Source organism: Cannabis sativa, chromosome 5, assembly GCF_029168945.1.
Source record: "Cannabis sativa cultivar Pink pepper isolate KNU-18-1 chromosome 5, ASM2916894v1, whole genome shotgun sequence".
Lineage (NCBI taxonomy): Eukaryota > Viridiplantae > Streptophyta > Magnoliopsida > Rosales > Cannabaceae > Cannabis > Cannabis sativa.
Genome location: NC_083605.1, coordinates 1,997,127 through 2,012,313, shown reverse-complemented (window position 1 = coordinate 2,012,313; position 15,187 = coordinate 1,997,127). Strand labels below are relative to the sequence as shown.

Genomic DNA, 15,187 nt, shown 5'->3' with positions numbered 1-15,187 from the left:
GTTTTTTTTTCAATATTCTTTCTATAAATAAAAATAATAAGCAAACTAGATACATGAAAAGTATTGAGAAAACATCGAAAAAACATAAAAGTTTATATACAACAACAAAAAACCAACAACAAAATAACAAGAGTAAAACATAAAATAGTAAATGATCATATTTTTTGTAAATAAAATTTTAAAAACCATAAAAATATTTAAAATTCTATACAACTATATTTTTTTTATAATTTTTATGTATTTCTTTATAATCCTACTATTTTTTATTTTCTAAGTTCGGATTTACTAGGATGAAGATGAAGTAATTCCCCTGTTAAATTAAAAAGTGAAGTACCAGATTAAAAAAGCTATTAATTTTCTTCTTTTTGGTACAATTCCAGTGTTATATATATATATATATTGTTATATTATTTTATAATATAATAATAAAGTAGATTAAAATGTGATAAATATATGTGAATAATATATATTAAGTGTATGGTAAATAAATGTGTAACCTATGATTTTATAACCTACACTTTTGTAACCTACATGTTGTAACTTAGAGAGGAGTTACAATTTGTTGTCACTTGTAACTCATGTGTTGATCACACAATAAAAGAGATGTTACACAAAGATGATGATAGAATTCAAAATTATGATGATATAGTTGTTACAAAATGGATTAATACTCATTTATGGGAGAGAAATGAGGTGTGGAATTTGAATTCTATGTGTGATCACCTAAACATTATAAAAGGAGGTCTTTGGTGCTCATTTGTAAAAGAGATGAAGTTTTCTATCAAGAAAGCACTTTGCTAGAAAACCCTAAGGCTTGATAATTCCCAAAGCTATTTCCTAGAGAGTTCCCTTAGTGCTTAGAGATAGGGGGAAATAAGCTTTTGGACAAAGGTGTAATACCTTGTTCAAGTTATGGTGATCCCCACTAATCTACACTCAAGGTTGTGAGTGAGTGTTTATATATAAATTATTCTCTAGTTATATATATACATATATTATATTATATGTGTTGTATCTTCATCTCTTCTACCTTTCATATATATATATATATATATGTAATATATTTAGTGTATATATATGTATTGTAACATATATTTAATCAATCTCTTATTTTAGTCCTTGTATTATTTTACAATAGAGTTGTAATAAATCTTGATTTTCTTCCATTGTTATAAAATCTCTAACAATCAAAAGCTTATCCCTTTTCAATGGAAGAGGTGATAAATCAAGATTGTGAGAATACAAGGATAAGAGATTTTATGTGAAAGCCATTCATGGGTGAGCATGATGGTGAATATTATGTGATTTACTATTTTATATGATAGTAATACATGTGATATATATAAGTTATATATATGTGATCATGTGTTTATATCATATTATATATATGATATTTGAATTTTATATCATGTTATTATATGTATATATGTGAGATATATAATATATAATATGTATATATGAGTAATATATATTATATATATGTAGAGTGTGATATAATATATATTTTTTGTGATTAAATATGTAGAAATAATATTACTTCTATGTATTTATATGAGACATGCATACATAATATATGTTATATATGTGTATATAATATATATCATGTATATTAATGTGTATATATATGTTATATATGTGTGAGGTATGTAACATATATAGTTGTGTAATTAATGTATATATTATGTGTATATGATATATATGTATATTATAGTATATATGTTATATATATATATGAGATATGTAACATATATATTGTGAATTTAATATTGATCTCATGTGTATGTTACATATAAGATGTTGATTAGTAATATACATATTATATTAATATATGAGTTACAAAGCATGATAATAATATTGATAGTAATAAAATAGTGTTTATTATTATTGTGAGAATTATTATCATCTATTTTATGAATAAAGAATATTTTAAATTCTTCTTCAATTTGGTGGTGAACATCTCACTTTAAAAGATGGCTTTTGAGAAGTTACATCTTTTATTGGGTTAGAAGAGATAATCATCTCATATTTGAGATAAGAAAAAATGGACTATGAGAGTTACACTTTTATTGGACTTGCATTGTCATAAGCAAGAACAAATGGATTAAAAGTGAATCCAAACTTGTGAAATGAGCCATAAATTGGAAGAGCAATTTTGGACTCAAAAGTAAATGAATCAATGTGGATTCAAAAAATAGTGAAGCAATTTTGAATCTTAAATGATCAAAGTTGTAAACAAAATTGATGAGAATTTTGTTAACTTTGGTATAATTTTGGGCTAATCTCAATGAGGAGATAACTTTAAAATTATGCTAAAAATAATCACATTATTTTATGAGTAGTAATGTGAGTTTGACATTTTAGTTTTGTTGAGAAAACTAAAAATGTCAAATGGTATTTTTAAAGTGGCCTTAAAGAGTCATTTGAAGAGGAAAATGCACAAAAGTGATATTTATATACACTTTATGGTAAAAATGTGGGGGTGAGCCACAAATTTAATCAAAATGTATTGAGCCATTGTTGATTAATTTATTTGATTTTGAATTCAAATTCTAAATCAAATTTGGCTATGTGCATATGTAAAATTTTGACATATTTTGGTGTCAAATTTTGGTAAAAATAATTTCAAGAAAGAAATTAAATTTAAGAGAAATTATAGAGACAAAGTGGTCTTCTATATTTTAAAATCAAGATATTATCTTGATAAGTCAAATATGAAAGTGTGGGGGTGCATACTCCAATATGAGAATTTGAGACATGTTTAGTGTCTTAAAATAAAGTGTAATTTAGACATATTTGGTGTCTAAATTAGTGTTTAATTTTGATATGCTTAGTATCAAAATTATTGAGAATTTGAGTTGTGTGAAAATTAATCTTTTATAATTGAATTTTCAAAGCTTAAGTACTTAAGGAGAAAAGTGGTCACAAAGTGAACACTATATTTTGGCATGCATGATTCACATGGAATCAATAGTGAGAGGTTATAACAAATCGCTTAATCTCCGTACAAGATTAAAGCATGAATTTTCGAGGGATGGGACCTAAACTCCCTTAGTGTTTTGCTCATTGATGGTAACCTATCTTAACACTAGTAAACATCTAGTCTTAAGTTCAATAGGTAATAACAAGTCAATAGAGTGAATATGGTACTCAATTGTCTCATCTATGAATGAGTACATGTGGTAAAAATTGAGGGTTAAAACCGAAAGGTTTTTTAATGGAGCTTAAGCTTAAGAAAACTCACTTAAGCTTAAGAAGTGTCTAAAGAGTGGTGAGACACTAAAACTCCACCTATATGGACTAGAGGTGGTGCCGCCTCTTATGAGAATTGGGAGTATTCTCTAGAGAGTCTATGAATTGGAATTTTGCACATGGCCATTAACGGTGCAAGAGCGAGACACGCGGTCTCAAGTGAGCATTAGCGAGGGTGTGTGTGTTATCACTGGTTTGTATTAAAGGGATAGTGGTTCAATGCTACGGCAACCAAAATTTCATCAAACTTTGTGGTAACTACACTAAGGTAAAATTCAAGTCGAAAGACATTTTACCTAATGCACCTAAGCAAGACTTCTTTAAAAGTGTATATTTATTCAATCAAAGTGGGGGAATGTTATATTTTGATATAATATTTTGATTGATTAAATAAATGTTACAAGTGTGTTACAAGTGTGTCACACATTTTAATCTAGTGGGGGATTGTTATATTATTTTATAATATAATAATAAAGTAGATTAAAATGTGATAAATATATGTGAATAATATATATTAAGTGTATGGTAAATAAATGTGTAACCTATGATTTTATAACCTACACTTTTGTAACCTACATGTTGTAACTTAGAGAGGAGTTACAATTTGTTGTCACTTGTAACTCATGTGTTGATCACACAATAAAAGAGATGTTACACAAAGATGATGATAGAATTCAAAATTATGATGATATAGTTGTTACAAAATGGATTAATACTCATTTATGGGAGAGAAATGAGGTGTGGAATTTGAATTCTATGTGTGATCACCTAAACATTATAAAAGGAGGTCTTTGGTGCTCATTTGTAAAAGAGATGAAGTTTTCTATCAAGAAAGCACTTTGCTAGAAAACCCTAAGGCTTGATAATTCCCAAAGCTATTTCCTAGAGAGTTCCCTTAGTGCTTAGAGATAGGGGGAAATAAGCTTTTGGACAAAGGTGTAATACCTTGTTCAAGTTATGGTGATCCCCACTAATCTACACTCAAGGTTGTGAGTGAGTGTTTATATATAAATTATTCTCTAGTTATATATATACATATATTATATTATATGTGTTGTATCTTCATCTCTTCTACCTTTTATATATATGTAATATATAGTGTATATATATGTATTGTAACATATATTTAATCAATCTCTTATTTTAGTCCTTGTATTATTTTACAATAGAGTTGTAATAAATCTTGATTTTCTTCCATTGTTATAAAATCTCTAACATATATATATATATATATATATATATAAACTACTATATTTAATGTTCATGGTTGGAGATAGCAGCATTATAGTATAGAGCAATGTTATTTGGTATCTTAAATTACTTAACAATATGTGACACTTTATAATTGGTTAATAGTTTCGACTAGCACCCTCCTTAGTGTCATACCGCTATTAGTATAATTAAGTAGCAGGTCCCATATAATTTAAGAAAATAATTTTTAAAAAATATCATTAACCAATCGTAGGGTGTAAAGTGCTGGGAACCACCCGTGCAACATCAATGCTCTTTATTAAATTAAAATGTGTAGGACCCGATATTATTAAATTGCACTAATAACAATTAGTCATATATATTTGTGGTGCTTAGCACTTCAAGTGCCCTTAACATTTTTCTATAAATATATGTATATTCTAAGCTCTTTTCATAACCAATTCCAAAATACCATGGAACTAAATATCAAGCAAAACGTAATGGTGACTCCAGCACAATCAACTTGGAAAGGGAATCAATCTTTGTCGGAATGGGATCAAATTGGATGCACCACATATACAAGTTCTATATACTTCTACGCCCCAACCACACTCCCATTCCAAACCATTACTCAAACCCTAATCGATTCCTTAAGCCACACTCTACCCCACTTCTATCCACTAGCTGGGCGCTTGCGCAGCTTAAACAACGGGCGTTTTCAAATCGAATGCAATGGAAACGGAGTTGTTTTCGTTGCAGCCGAGCTGAACGCTGATCTTTCTTATTTCGAGAAAGATTACTTCACACCGACTCTTGAGTCTGATCGTTTACTTCCTTATGTAAACGAGTCTCTCCCAATCCACGAACTCCCTCTTCTTCTCGTCCAACTAACCAAGTTCAGTTGCGGGGGTTTAAGCCTAGGGGTTACCGCATCACATGTCCTCATTGACGGACTAAGCGCCGCCAACTTCATGACTGAGTGGGCCCGAATCGCACGGGGCTTGCCGTTACAGAAGGCACCATTTTTTTGACAAAAAGGCCTTTGGAGTTGGAGATTGTTGTGGTTCAAACCCGCAACGATTTGATCACTCAAACGACTTTGGTAATATGCCGTTTTTGCTGAAACAACCTAACGCGGAAGAGCTTAAGAAGATGAAAACAACAATGTTCACACTAAAGCTTACGAAAGAACAAGTCCAGAAACTTAAGAACAAGGCAAATAACGATCTGAACCGTCCATCTCGACCTTACACGCGTTATGAGGTGTTAGCAGCTCATATTTGGAGGTGTTCGAGTAAGGCGAGAAAGCACGACACTCAACAACCAACAGCTTGTGCCGTTACAATCGATTCGCGAAAGCGTCTGGAGCCTCCGTTACCGTTTGAGTACTTTGGTAACGGAGTATTCGATGTAACGGCGAGGTGTACGGCGGGGGAGTTGTTATCTAGTTCGTTAAGTGAAGTTGCTAGTAAAGTACGTTCAGTTATTGATATGGTTACAAATGATTACGTGTTGTCAGCTATTGAGTACTTGAAAAGTCAACAAGATCTGACCAAGTTTCAATACTCTTATAAATCGTCAACTAACGGAGGTGGCAAGTATTGTGGGAATCCTGTGATTAGTGTCATAAACTATGTGAATTTGCCGTTTAAGGGTATTGATTTTGGGTGGGGAAAGGAGATCCATTTTGGGCCAGCTTATCATGAAATTGATGGTGATCTTTGGATAATAAGGAATAGTTGTGATGATGATGAGTCTCTCTTGATTGTGATTTGTCTTCTTGTGGAACATGTTGAAGCTTTCAAGATGTATTTCTTTGATGATATGATTTAACTAATTACCATCACTTTGTTTGTTTGTTTATTGTTGGGGTTTGAGATAATAACTTATATCTATTATTAATTAAGCTATATATGCACTTTGTTTTGGGTATTTATTAAGGGAGTGTTTTGTTATTTGAATTGTAATTTATGTTTTGGTATTATGAGAACGAAAATCATTGAGTTAATAATTAAGGGGTTTTTTTTTCAAGTATATATTAAATTGGCAAAAATATTTACAAGTATATTGAGCGGGCCATATAAATATTTTTACATGCCAACCAATAAAATTTTACAAGAATACCTCTTGCTCTATTTATTCAGCCTCATTATCTATCTACTTCAACAACGATAACTTTCAGCAACCAATCCAACAACTAAACACAGCCGAAACGTAACCTAATCAGAAAGAGAACTCTTATTAATTCTGATGACTTCACCTGAGAAGACGATCAGAATCAATCAAAATATGGACTGTTTCGAATTCATGAAAAATGTGCATAAAAATTATTACAAAACTAAAATTCAACCAGAAATTCGGTTTAATTCGCATAAAACTAATATCTTGACTTTATTTTTCAGATTCATGAAATGCAAATTGCAAAAAGTTGAACTGAAGTTCCCAAAAAATTTAACTCAGGTATAATAAAAAAAAAATATTACATCAATACTATAGTTAAATATTTATCTCTATGCATTTTTGTTACGTTCCAAATTATCAATGATGAATTTGTTCATATCAAATCACGAATATAATAGTAAATTCATATGTAGATAGAGTTACGTACGTACGTGGAAACACTGTTCTGGTTTTTATTATGTTTTATAATTAACAGTTGCATTACAATTGTATAAATATTTTTCTAACTCTTTGAAACTTGACATATCAATCATTACAAATTGACAATGATACAATAGATTTTATCACATTTGCAAGTGTTTCTTATTGTCAATACAATATACAAAGCTCTTCAGAAAAAATAAATAACATGTTTTGTTTTATTAATATACTAAATTAGTTAATATAAAGTTGGTTTATAGAGGTCTAATAGTTATTTTTCCATATATTACTATCAAGGTACAATTAATTATCCACCAGTGACAAAAAAAATACTGACAAATAGTTTCTTATAGATACAAATTCACATTTAACATTTTTAGTTGCAATTAAGTTGCATGTTAGTTGAATAATAGTTTTGCTATTGCAATATCATAGTATTATAAAAAAAAAAAAAAAAGGGCTCGTGTTTATCAAATACGGGACCTGAACAGATAAAATATAATTATTGTAATATTCATTTGTATTAAATATGTGAAATTATTAGCTGTTTTGTGGTTTTATGTTAGTTGGCTCGCTACGGATATAACTATTGCATTGCAGTTTCATCACAATTGCGTTGAAGCTGACTTTTTCTTTCTCTTCTGGGCGTCGAAGTTGAAATTTTTTCAGGCAAAGACACCTTCGATTTCTTCTTCATGAGACGACGACCACCTTTAGCTACGGGGGTGCGAAATCGAAGTCATCATTGTCGATGACTAGACGTTTCCCTTTAGCCTTGTTAGCAACTGATCATGACCCATTTTGAAAGCTTTTTTGGTAATGGAAATAGAGAAGCAGAACATAAGGTAATAGCCAAAAAAACTGATAAATGAGGCAATTGGAAGAAGAAGATGGCGAAGGAATTTTAAACGTGTGTTTCGAAAGGATAATGATTGGAAGGTTGTTTAGGCTGACATGAATGTATATGTGTAAGTGATATTTTGATAAATAAAAGCTCATTAAAGATAAAATTATTGTTCACACCTTATGAAAGTATTTTTGTAAATAATAAGTATCAATTTCTATTTTTTATATAAAAATGTGGTGTGTCTTATATATTTAATTGATTACCATTATTTTGTTTGGTTGTTGGGGTTTGAGATAATAACTTATATCTATTAATTTAGCTATTAATTGAGATAATGACTTATGTCTACTTACTTCTTATTTGGAATATGTAATAAGAGCTACCTATACCACAAGTATAAATTCATGAGAAGGAAAGACAACTGTAATTTTTGGCCTTTTCTAATTTAATAGTATGGTTTTTTTTTTTTTTTTTGAATGAAATTCATCTTTATTAAACTTGAACTTCAGCAACCAAACTAGGAAGCAACTCAGTTGGGACATCCCCAAGCTGAAAACACAATCAGGATAAGAACTAGACGCTCTAGCAAAAGCATGAGCAACTGAGTTCGCTGACCGTTTAACGAAATAAATAGAAACATTTCTCAAAGTAGCAAGCAATTCTTTACAATCTTTAATCACCAAACCGAATAAAGAAATCATATCAATAGAGCTCCGAATAGCTTGGACTACTACTAGGCTGTCGGTTTCCAACACACACTGATGTAATGAGAGAGTTTTTATCCAGCTCAAGGCTTCCCTCACGCCCATTGCTTCGGCTAAAGCTGGGTTCACATCGCCTTGTTTGAGCACCGTGCGTCCATGAACAAGGACCCCACGACTGTCTCTCAGTACCATGCCGAAACCAAAGCTGTGGTTACTCTCAAATAATGTCGCGTCCACATTAATCTTAACACTATTGTGAATAGGTGACACCCAATGCTCCAAACCATCTCCTGGTATAAAACCATTTTCGGATGACTCTATCAAAGAGTTTTGAGCATTTCTCCATTGGTTAAGATAGACTGTAGCAGCCGAGACAATATCGTTGATTCTTACAGCTTTGTTGTTCTAGACCACCCCATTTCTCGCCCCCCAGATAGCCCAGCAAACAGCCGCTATTAACCCCCTCTTCTCGCTGTCTGCACCAGAAAAAGCCGCACTGCACCAGTCGAGAAAGCTGGTGTCCTCGGCCACTTGAGTGCCTATCCCCACACGATTCCAAGCCAGGGTGATCACTTGACAGGTTACCAAACAATGCAGTGTTGTTTCGTTAGCACTTTGACAGAAAGGACAAAGTAAACTAACCTCCACACGCTTAGTTCGAAGGTGTGTCATCGTTGGGAGACAATTTGTGCCTGCACGCCATATCAAGTTTTTGATCTTTGGGGGGATCTTTAGCTTCCACAAACTCTTCCAAAAAGCCGATGCTTCTTCTTCACTCCAGCGACCATTAATTTGCTGTAGGAGGTTGTAAGCGGACTTAACAGAGTAAATCCCCGAAGAGTCAGAACTCCATATCACATGATCGATGCACTCAGCAACTTGTAACGGAATCTGAAGGATGAGGCTTTTATCTCTTTCATTGAACAAGTCATCAATCAACTCAACATCCCAACATTTCAAACCTGGAACCATCAAACTACTCACTTTGACACCCGAAAGAGCAGGATGAGAAGAGCTAACAAAGGGATTGTGGGGATCGGGCAGCCAAGCTTCACCAACAACAGTAACGTTGTTACCATCACCAATGCACCACCTTGTTCCTTTCGTGACCAGTTGTTGAGCCTCCCAAATACTTCTCCAAACGAAGCTTGGATTATTTCCAAGAGGAGCATTAAGATAGGAACCATGAGGATAATATCGAGCCTTGAAAACCATGGAAACCAAAGAGTCCGTTCTAGTGAGGAGACGCCAACCTTGTTTTCCTAAAAGAGCCAAGTTAAAATCCCTGAGATTCCTGAAGCCCATACCTCCAACATCTTTATGCTTACAGAGCTTGTCCCAGTTCATCCAATGGATTCCACCACTGTTTTGTTTTGAGGATTTCCACCAGAACTTTGACATCAATTGTTCAATCTCTCTGCTGATCTCTAAAGGTAACAGGAACACGCTCATGGCGTAGCTTGGGAGAGTCTGAGCCACGGTTTTAACCAAAACTTCCTTGCCTGCCCGAGAAAGGAATTTACCTTCCCATCCTTGGAGTCTTTTGCGAACCCGATCTTTAAGAAAGCCTAGGACCGCCGTTTTGTTTCTTCCCATGGTACTAGGGAGGCCCAAGTAAGTGCTATTCTCAGTGGCTTGAGACATCTGAAGGGTATGATTCAGTTGGCTTCGGGTGGCGTCTGAAGTATTTGTACTATAGAAGATGGAGGACTTGGTTAAATTGACCTGTTGACCGGAAGCATTTTCGAATTTGAATAACAATTCACGGACTTTCAAAGCTTCTTGGAGCGTAGCTTTACAATAGAGGTAGCTGTCGTCCGCAAAAAGCATATGAGAGATTCTCGGGGCCCCATTAGCCACTTTGCAACCGTGTAGCCAGCCTCGACCTTCATATTTCTTGATTAGAGCAGAGAGACCTTCCGCACACAAAATGAACAGGTATGGAGAGAGAGGACATCCTTGTCTGATACCTCTAGTTGGAATGATAGGCCCCATTTCCTTGTCTCCATGGGTGATGGTATAACTAGCCGAGGTCACACAAGAAAGAGTGAGATTCACCCATTTTCTACTGAAGCCGAGTTTGAGCAAAACAGCCTCCAAAAAACCCCATTCAATACGGTCATAAGCCTTAATAGTATGGTTTGTTTCTCTAGTTTCTTTGTTTGTGGGTGCGTCTTCCAGTGGTGTTTACAACTTTTAGGTAGAAGAGGAAGAGTTTGAGGGAGTGACAGTGGGAGGAGACGGGGTGGAAGAGGGGATTGATGATAGGTGGTGCTTAGTGGGGAGGTTTCCATCTAATAGGATGATCGACTTTGATAAGATGCGGAATATATTGGCTTCGCTATGGCAGCCGGGAATGGAAATGTTTGTTAAAAAGCTTGAGAACAATCGATTTTTGTTTCAATTCTATCATGAAATAGATATTGATCAACGTGTCATCAATGGCAGCCCGTGGACTTATGAGAGAATGCAATTGATTATTCAACGATTGCCTGTGGGAGGAGATCCGTATGATGTTCGTTTAAACAACCTTGATATTTGGGTTCAGATTCATGATGTAAAACTGGGATGTATGACGGAAGGGACAGTCCGTGGAGTTGGTAATGCTTTGGGAAAGTTCTTAGAATCAGATTCGAAAAACTTCATTGGAGTCTGGAGAAATTATCTCAGAATTAGAGTGACGATTGATATTGCAAAACCTTTAAGAAGGCGTATGAAACTGACAAAAGAAGATGGTAGCTGGTTTTGGGTTCATTTCTAATATGAAAGGATGTCGACTTTTTGTTTCATATGTGGTGTCATTGGTCATTCCAAAAAAATTTGCAACCGTCTGTTTCATCAATCGACAGACCAAATTACGAAACCGTACGGTGATTTCATGGGAGTGCTGCCACAGAAGAACCACAAGAACATTGGAGCGCAGTGGCTTTGTGTCCCAAAGGGTGGAAGTCGGAGGTGGCTGACGGCAACAATGAACCTGGACATGTAAGCTCCTTTCAACCGAATATGGAAAGAAGGTCTGACGTTCATTTAGCCAAGAATCAATGAGGAGTGAATCACCATAATATAGTAAATAAAATTAGTAATATGATTGGCAATCAAGATAATGGTGGACGTGTTGGCAATGGGGCTGAAGTTAATGAGGATATGTTTGGAAAGAATAAGGAAAAGGAAATAATGAGTGATGAAAATGTTGGGCTGATAATTTAAGATAATAAAAAAAGAAAGGTTGGGGAGGGAGGTAGTATGGGTCACATGGAGCTGGTGGTAGTGGACTTCAAAAAACACTCATCATTGGCGGGCCTTGGCAATGGGGCTCGCCAGACATTATGAAAATGTTGAGTTGGAACTGTCGTGGTCTGGGGCCTACACGAAATGTTCAGTTCCTTAAAGAGCTTGTTGCTCAAGAAAGGCCTAAGGTAATATTTTTGTGTGAAACTTTATGTAATAAGGAGAAACTTGAATTATTATGTAGAAGTTTGGAGTATGAAGGTTGTTTTGTTGTTGAAGCTAATGGTAGGAGTGAGGGACTGGCGTTGTTTTGGAAGAATGAAGAGGAGGTTAATGTTGATTCTTTCTTTACAAATCACATTGATAGCTTGGTTCAGTTTGAAGGGTATGGGAAGTTTCGTTTTACTGGGTTGTATGGTGAGCCCAATCGTAGCTTAAGGAGGAATACTTGGAAACTTTTATGGACTTTATATGCTCGATCAAAAGAGGTTTGGTGTATCATGGGTGATTTTAATAATGTTCTCCACAATAGTGAAAAGATTGGGGGTAATCCTTATCCAACTTGGCTAATTGAAGGCTTCAAAGAGGTGACTCAACAATGTGGTTTAATTGATCTTGAAATGAATGGCCATCCATTTACATGGGAAAAGAGTAGAGATACTCCCCAATGGATTGAAGCGAAGCTTGATCGTACAATGGTTAATCATGACTGGTTAATTAAGTTTCCTGACGCCAAGTTATTCAACACGGAGGTTTCTCCCTCTGATCATAGCCCTTTATTTTTGGATATGGAGCATCAAGTGGCTGTTGAAAGGGTGAGACATTTTCGTTTCGAAAACTGCTGGGTGAGATTTCAAGAGTGTGAAGCTATTATTCAGGACAGTTGGAGTAATGGTCTTCTTATGCACCAGAATCAGTTGTGTGGTCAGGCACTTCAAGATTGGGGCACTCATGTTTAGGGTAACTTCTCAGCTCGTATCAAGAACTGCAATAGAGAGTTAAAGCAACTGAAGAGCCGTCGTGATGCTGAAGGGAAGCAGCAATATGTTGATACCAACCAATAGCTTTTCGAAATCTTGAACTAGAGAGAGATGTTTTGGCGGCAACAATCTAAACAATTGTGGCTTCAAAATGGTGATCAAAATAGTAAATTTTTTCACTCTAAAGCTTCCTCGCGTCGTCGTAATAACAATATTATCAGTTTAAAAGATGTTATGGGGAATCCAAAAAAATGGGATAATGGTCTTGGAAATGTGATAAAGGATTATTTTTCTCAAATTTTTACTGCTAAACATGGGGATTGGGATGAGGTTTTGAATTGTGTAAATCCTATAGTCAAGGAGGAGCACAATAGAAATTTGCTTAGGCCAATTCAAGATCAAGAAGTTAAAGATGCCTTGTTTCAAATGCATCCCGATAAGTCGCCGGAACCGGATGGTATGAACCCAAAATTTTTCCAAAAGTATTGGCATATTGTTGGTATACATACGTGATAAATTGTGTCAAAAATTTCTTCTTGACCGAGGAGATGCCTGAGGGCATGAATGCCACCAATATAGTGTTGATTCCTAAAAAGAAAAAGCCCGATCAAATGAGCGAGTTGAGACCTATTTTTCTTTGCAATATTGTGGTTGCTAAAGTCATCACAAAGGTTCTTGCTAATCGAATGAAAGGTTTTTTTGGGGAATATTATTTCTTTGAACCAAAGTGCTTTTATTCCGGGAAGGTTGATCACGGTTAATATCATGCTTTCATTTGAAATCCTTCATTATCTTAAGAGAAAGAAAGTTGGGAAGGATGGTTATATGGTGTTAAAGCTTGATCTTAGTAAAGCATATGATCGAGTTGATTGGCTTTTTCTATGTGCTATTTTATCTCGGTTGGGTTTTGATGACAAATGGGTTTGGCTTATTTTTGGATGCCTTTCTTCGGTTCAATTTCATGTGGTGAGTAGTGGGTATACTCTTGGGCCAATCACTCCTAGTATAGGACTTAGACAAGGCGATCCAATCTCACCTTATCTTTTTCTCAAATGTGCAGAAGGATTTTCGACATTAATCAGAAGCTTTGAGGATAGAAAATTAATCCATGGGTGTAAAGTGGCAAATGGTGCTCCTATTGTGTCTCATATGCTCTTTGCGAATGATAGCTTTTTGTATTGTAAAGCTACGGAACAAGAAGTTGCAAACATACAACAGATGCTTGATGTTTTTGCTAAAGCATCGGGCCAACAGGTCAATTTTACTAAGTCATCTGTGTTCTTTAGCACCAATACGACGAGTATGCGACAAACTATTTGTAATAGAATGGGCATTCGTGAGGCTGATGAGAAGAGCAAATATCTGGGTCTTCCAAGTACTATTGGTAGAAATAAAATTGCTACTTTTAGCTATGTGGTGGATAAAGTACATAAGAGGGTTCAAACTTGGGACAATAAGTTCTTATCGAAGGCTGGGAAGGAAGTGCTTATTAAATCTGTTATTCAAGCTCTCCCTGCCTATACCATGAATGTGTTTCTTCTTCCCGTCAGTATTAGTACTGATGTCGTGGAAATTTTGGTGGAGAAGCAATAAAAACAAATGTATCCATTGGTTGAGTTGGGACAAGCTTTCTTCTCATAAGTTGAATGGAGGTATGGGGTTTTGGGACTTCAGGGATTTCAATTTGTCATTATTGGCAAAGCAAGGTTGGCTTCTCACTTGTGAGGATAGTTTGGTTACAAATATATTCAAAGCAAGATACTTTGCTCATGGTAACTTTCTTACCGCATCTTTAGAAGCAATCCTAGTTATATTTAGAGGAGTATATTGGAGTCTCAAGGGTTGGTGATTGTTGGTGCGAGAAGTCTGGTTGGGGATGGCATGTGGGTTAGTATTCTTAAGGATCCATGGCTTAAGGATGATGTGAATCCTTTTATTGAATCATCTCACCTGAGCCTTGTTAACAAAATGGTGAATTCTTTGATGGAAGTGAATAAGCTTGAGTGGGATAATGAGATACTTTCAAAAGTCTTCAATGATAGAGACCAAAGATTAATTTGGCAGATTCCTTTGTCTACTGGGAGTGAAGGTGATAGCTGGTATTGGTGGAAAGAGAACGATGGTTTTTCCACAGTTAAAAGTGCCTACGGTTTGCTACAGCAGCTCTTTTCTAGGCCTGGTTCTGCTTCATCATCTGATTTTTGGAGGAAGCTGTGGAAGCTTAAACTTCCCCCAGAGGTGCAGAATTTTTTATGGCGTGTGTGTGTGTCAATAGCCTTCCAACAAGGTTCCAATTAGCCACTAAACATGTGCTTGTTACGACATGTTGCCCGATCTGTTCTGCTGCACCAAAAACAGCACTTCATATGCTTGTTCAATGCACC

The 15,187-nt window shown here is 34.9% G+C and overlaps 3 protein-coding genes across 3 annotated transcripts; all 3 read left to right on the top strand.

Moving 5' to 3' along the window:
- The first annotated feature begins 4,729 nt into the window (after positions 1 to 4,729).
- LOC115716016 (spermidine hydroxycinnamoyl transferase) lies at positions 4,730 to 6,395 on the top strand. The gene is given in 2 exon segments (XM_030644703.2): positions 4,730 to 5,464; positions 5,466 to 6,395. Coding segments are annotated over 2 exon segments (1,332 nt in total). The 5' UTR covers positions 4,730 to 4,940; the 3' UTR covers positions 6,274 to 6,395.
- A 5,532-nt stretch (positions 6,396 to 11,927) lies between these two features.
- On the top strand, positions 11,928 to 12,782 carry LOC133038046 (uncharacterized). Its single transcript, XM_061116030.1, has one exon. The coding sequence runs from the start codon at positions 11,928 to 11,930 to the stop codon at positions 12,780 to 12,782; it is 855 nt and encodes a 284-aa protein (XP_060972013.1).
- Positions 12,783 to 13,037: 255 nt separating this feature from the next.
- LOC115716546 (uncharacterized) lies at positions 13,038 to 14,396 on the top strand. Its single transcript, XM_061116029.1, has 2 exons — positions 13,038 to 13,298; positions 13,602 to 14,396. Exons 1-2 carry the CDS (start codon positions 13,038 to 13,040, stop codon positions 14,394 to 14,396), a joined length of 1,056 nt encoding a protein of 351 aa, XP_060972012.1.
- The last annotated feature ends 791 nt before the right edge of the window (positions 14,397 to 15,187 follow it).